General features: G+C 34.9%; 1 protein-coding gene across 2 annotated transcripts; it reads left to right on the forward strand.

The window, feature by feature from the left end:
- The first annotated feature begins 3530 nt into the window (after positions 1-3530).
- On the forward strand, positions 3531-5023 carry Pgam5 (Phosphoglycerate mutase 5). 2 transcript variants are annotated; one of them, XM_073976429.1, is made up of 2 exons: positions 3531-4243; positions 4322-5023. In XM_073976429.1, the coding sequence occupies exons 1-2, from the start codon at positions 3668-3670 to the stop codon at positions 4631-4633; spliced, it is 888 nt and encodes a 295-aa protein (XP_073832530.1). In that variant the 5' UTR covers positions 3531-3667; the 3' UTR covers positions 4634-5023. The 2 variants fall into 2 exon arrangements, with proteins under 2 accessions (XP_073832530.1, XP_073832531.1); XM_073976430.1 differs by having other exon boundaries at positions 3549-4243; positions 4325-5023.
- The last annotated feature ends 977 nt before the right edge of the window (positions 5024-6000 follow it).

The following is a 6000-nucleotide window of genomic DNA, read 5'->3' on the forward strand; positions in this document are numbered from 1 at the left end:
AAATCCACTTTATGTTGTACATGTAAAATGTCAACATTTGTTGTGTTTTGTATTAGAATTTAATTTACAATAACTTATTTTGGCAGTTAAAGATCGATCAGCTGGTATTTTCTGTTACGCCAAACAAATGGTCTGTTCCCTTACTTTTAAAAATGGTAACAGTGGCAGAAAATGGTAAAAGTGGCGAGTTGCTCTCATATAAATTGTATGCTTTTTAAAGTAAAGGAACACTTTGCTGGTTAAAAATGGTAAGAAATGGTAACCTCATGCAAGTAAAGGAACAGAGCAAAAAATAACTGCGTCAACAACTTTTTCTCGGAAAATGTTATATATGCATCTACCTTAATTGACAATAAAGAAATTCGCCTCAAACCATGGCCCAATTATACAGGTACTCTCTCAAGCGAATTCAAACAATAACAAAGATTTGAAATGTCAAAATTCATAAACAAAGGCGAAAAATTTGTTTTCGCCCACACGGAATAGCCGATAGCTTTTATTGCTAGTGCTTTTTGTAATTTTTCTTTATTATAATTTATAATTATAATAAATATATTTAAATAAATAAATAAATAAATTTATGTTTTTCTGAAAAAAAAATTTGGAACGACGCTATTATTCAATATTTCCTTTGGCAATTAATTTTAAATAACAACAATGTTGTTTTTGTAAATTTGTTAGTTGTTGTAATTCATGCCTTATATAAATTTGCCTTGGTCGCTATATAGAAGGTCACACTAGAGTGATTTCATTGAAACTTTTAGGGATTCTTAAATCGAGTTTCCCACTACAGCAACTTTATGATTTTACTCTAGTATAGAAATCGACCTAGGAACCTAGGAACGACCACTTGCACGTGTAAACGGTGGGTTATCGAAGTTTGAGACACCTACAATCACTAGAGCTGGCAAAAAATCTATGGGACTATCGAAAATATCGATTATTATTTAAAAATTCAATATCGATAGATAGTTTTGCCTATCGACATTTTCGGAATAAAAACCCCTAACCTGTAGTGCGATTCTCTAACTAATTTTTTAAGTTACCGACAAAAATCGGTAAAATTAATATGCTTATAAATTCGGTTATTAACATTATTTTTCGCTAAGTTAGCGACGAATAAAAAGAGGTCGTAAAGTTTTACCAATAGTAGTAGTGTTGTCAACTTTTGTTAAACTTTTCATTCATAATTTTGCGTTTTAATGTTACCGATTTTTGTCGGTAACTCAAAACATGAGTTAGAGAATCGCACTACTGAAAAAAAGAAATTTCGGCAAAAACTTAAATCGCTAGAATAATTGCCGCTGGAGTACATCTTTTCCTATGAATTCACCAATGAATTTTACAAGAGAGCGCGCAGCTAGGATGCACTCCATTTAGCTTCCACAGCACACATCTAGGATGCACTCCATTTTCGATCCAAATCACAGCCTTTGATGTAGTATTTTGGATTGAATTTAAATGCAGCCTAAAGATGCTATAAAATGCAAGCCATTGCAAATATCCCAAAATAAATAAAATACATTGCTTATCCGTGTAAAACAAGAATATTAACTTTATTACATTAGCACAAATTATAAAAACTCTCCATTAAATTTAATCGTAACTAAGTTTACTTTCTCTGCTTTTTGTGACACCGCAACTGATATTGCTTTGTCATCCAAATGGTTTTTCATTTTTCCTCCAACTCCAGTTCAGATTTCCAAAAAAAATCTAATGATAAGTTTACATTTACGAAATCCACTCGATTTCAACTGTCAATTCCATAGCTCAAACGTCAAATGAAATCTCATCTGGATTTCATTTGACGTTTAACCTATGGATTTGACAGTTGAAATCGAGTGGATTTCGTAAATGTAAACCAAGCATAACTCCACTTCAAAGATAATTTGCGTCTCGTGAATTACAGCAATGTTCGTATCTTTAGTTTGTATTTCTTTATTTTTTTAAACAAATTCTTATAATTTTAGACACTTTTCCTTGTGTTCAGAAGAAAAACTGCGACAGTAGGGATCAAAAAATTGGCTTGCTTGGCTAGGGATGTTTAAGCAATTGCTTCCATAATGTATCGAGCGCAGTGCATTTTCATAACCCCGTGTGGACTGCATCGAAGGATGTATTGAAATCATAACTCTACATTGCACTACTTCCAAACTTTTTTGCTGGGAAACTTTTCTTTGTTATTCTCGCTTATAGGGTTGCCATGGATCCATGTTATATACATTTTTTAATTGCCACAGGACCAACATTTTTTAACAAAGACTAACCCCCTGTTTTTGTAACTTATTTTTGTTCGTTCGTCTATATTCGTTATAATTTAGGCATCTATAGCTCAACCATGATACAATGAATAGGTAGCAGTAACTGCCGTTTTTGGTAACATAAGATGTCAAAATTTGACATAAATTCAATGCAATTGACACATTATGTTACCATCAGCTGGGCTGATAATGCTACCTATTCATTGTATCATGAGCTCAACCCCCAGAAGACATACATACCTAATTTTTCGTATACCCGTTCCATATACAGCTAAGAATTCCTCACTTAAAAATCAGCGTTCTACATTTGCGCTAAAGCGAGTAAATCGATCTACAAAATTTGACAATTCGTGTGAGAAGAATAGTTTTTTTTACAAAAACTGGGGGTTAAAATGGTTATACATCTTTTGGCCTGTTCCCGTACTTTATAAAGTTGTAAAAATCGTAAAAGTTGTAAAAGTCGTAAACGATTTTCATATAAATTTTGTGTACGGGAACGCAAAATGTGTAAAAGTGGTAAAAATTGTAAAAACTTTTTAGTTCTGGAACAGAGCTTTTGTTTTTAAGTATTAGGTTTTTTGGTTAGTCCCAATTTACATTAGGCGAGTTTACTTGCGGCAATTGTCAGTTTGATGAAGAGAGAGGTGAGGAATATGGTAACCCTTTGCCTCTCAACACCCTCTCTCACCAACAAACTGACAATTGCCGCAAGTAAACTCGCCTAATGTAAATTGGGACTTAGTCCCAATTTACATTAGGCGAGTTTACTTGCGGCAATTGTCAGTTTGTAGGAGAGAGAGGGTGCTGAGAGGCAAAGGGTTACCATATGCCTCACCTCTCTCTCCTACAAAATGACAATTGCCGCAAGTAAACTCGCCTAATGTAAATTGGGACTAATTGGGTATGGACTTCTAAAAAACTGAGATGTTACTGCTAAACCTAAATTACGACGGCACGTACACAAATATTTCACCAACCTACCAAAACAACGCTCTCTGAGCGTCTGTATGTCCCAATTTACATTGGGCGAGTTTACTTGCGGCAATTGTCATTTTGTAGGAGAGAGAGGTGAGGCATATGGTAACCCTTTGCCTCTCAGCACCCTCTCTCACCTACAAACTGACAATTGCCGCAACTAAACTCGCCTAATGTAAATTGGGACTATTACCCAAATACGTTGAGTCCCAAATCTCATTTAAAACACAAAATCCGCGACCGAAACTTATATACAATCGCTACTCACAAATGTATGTGTATGCTAAAATCGTTACATTGACTACACTTTTTTTTGGGTAGTCGGTATTTAATGCAAAATTGAACAGCCAAAAAATTGCATTAATTTCAAAACAACATTTTCACAAAGCATTTTCCAATACTACTAACTTCCACAATTCCCAACAATCAATATGGTTATGTGGCATGGAGTAAGAAAATTTGGCGTCGTTGCCTTAGGAACTGGTTGTGGATTGGGTGCCTACTACTACCAGAAATTGCGTGATAACCAACAGAATGTACAGATGTCATGGACAGTTAGTGATAAGCCGGTTAATCCTTGTGCTCTATGGGATAATAACTGGGATTGTAGGAATCCCAAAAGTTTAGTTAAACCAGCTAAAAATGATACACCGCAAGAACAGAATCGATATAACAGTGATTTGGAAAAGGCTACTACCAAGGTAGCACGCCACATAATTCTTATTAGACATGGCGAATACTTGGATTTGGGTGATACCGATGACACACATCGTCTTACAACTCGTGGACGTTTACAGGCACAATATACGGGAAAGCGTCTCAAAGAGTTGGGTATAAAATGGGACAAAGTAATAGCCTCAACAATGACAAGGGCCCAAGAGACATGTGATATAATCTTAAAGGAAATTGATTTTGATCCCAAGGATGTAAAGCACTGTGCCTTCATCAGAGAAGGAGCACCCATACCACCTCAACCTCCTGTCGGCCACTGGAGGCCCGAAGAATCGGTGAGTTAGATTGAAATAGTTTACTCTATAGCTTTTTACTTATAAATTATCCTTTGTTTCTCCATGACTACAATGCAGCAGTTCTTTCGTGATGGTGCCCGCATTGAAGCTGGCTTCAGACGCTACTTCCATCGTGCCTTGCCTTCAGATAAACATGATACATATACCCTAATTGTGGGTCATGGCAATGTTATACGTTACTTTGTGTGTCGTGCCCTACAATTTCCACCCGAAGCATGGTTACGCATTTCCATAAATCATGCTTCCATAACTTGGCTGACCATACAACCTTCGGGTAATGTTTGTATTAAATATTTAGGTGATACTGGATTTTTGCCTGCTCAATATTTAACACATCGCATACCTCGGGATGCCAAAAATGTAGTCTAAGTTGAAAGCCCCAACTCAGATTGTTGCTGCATTAACAGCCATAATAGTCTTATAAGTATTAAAAAAGTTAACTTTATGGAAGAAAAAAAAAAAAGTAAAATGCTGAGATTGCAAGATGGTTTTTGATATTAAAAAGATAACTAAGCCCTAAAAGTTTTTGAACATTTACATAGAATGTATATTATTTTATGAACCAATTGTTAATTAAAGAAGAATATTTATAATTGTTCTGTTTTCCATGTAGATTGAAAGTTTTTTTTTACCACTAAAGTACTTAATAATAATCTCTAAGAAAAAGAACTGCCAATTAATAAAATGTAAACATTCATACTCTCAACAGAGGATATTGTAATTCAATTTTTAATAAAACCGTTTTTAAAATGTTACAAATTAAAGTGTTTGATGTTAGAAAGATAATTACTGACAGCAAGTCAGTCGACGAATGATTAGGCCAATTTTGGACTCGATAGGCTGTTTTAAGAATTTCGTCCGTTCCCGTACTTTATTCAATGTGAACGGCTCTCATATAAATTGTGCCATGTTTTGTTACCGGATTGACCCGAAATCTTAATTGGGGTTATTCTGAACGAAAATTCCCCGTGAGTTTTTTACTTTCTCCCTTAAGTTGCAACGGCGGAAAGTCAAAACTCACGGGGAATTTTCGTTCAGAATAACCCCAAATATCTTGGTCAGCGGCTGCCAAGCCAGCATCAAACATATGCTGCTACAAAGGTTTCTTTGCTAACACAACGACAACATTCATGGGCAGCCCCCTGAAGCGATGATTGTAAATTCTCCGAAGCCTTGCCAATGGTTCAGAAAAGGTTCGTAGTTTGTGTTTGTTGGAATTTGTGGTTAGGAGTGAAAACATTTGGATTTGTTGTTATAAAAACTTCTTCCGTATATGAAATGTCGGTCATTTTATTATTTTGTCTGAAGCGGTGGCCATTTTCACAAATCTAGCAGTAATTCCTAATTTTTGTTGTCATAAAAACATATTCCAATATATCCCGTTTTTAAAATATAGGTCATGTAGATTAGTCTGGAGCGATTGTAATATTTATAAATCTAGCAGGAATTCGGACGTTTCAATATAAGGTTAGGATTGGCCATGTTTCTTTTTTTTATTAAAATCGACTTATTTCCTCCATAATTTTGATTAAGTTAAAATAGACTCAATAGACTCACATTTTATCTTTAACAGTTATAATTTATATTCGATTAGAGGTATTCTTTATGTAGCAATTTGAGGTTAGGTGTGCTTGGTTTTGAATTTTTATTAAAATCGATTTGTTTGTTCTGTGGTATGTTCTAAAGATTACAAATGTCATTTAACCTGTAGCAACTGCAATTTCACCAAATGGTTA

Source organism: Musca autumnalis, unplaced genomic scaffold, assembly GCF_047663935.1.
Source record: "Musca autumnalis isolate F117 unplaced genomic scaffold, ASM4766393v1 scaffold_3, whole genome shotgun sequence".
NCBI lineage: Eukaryota > Metazoa > Arthropoda > Insecta > Diptera > Muscidae > Musca > Musca autumnalis.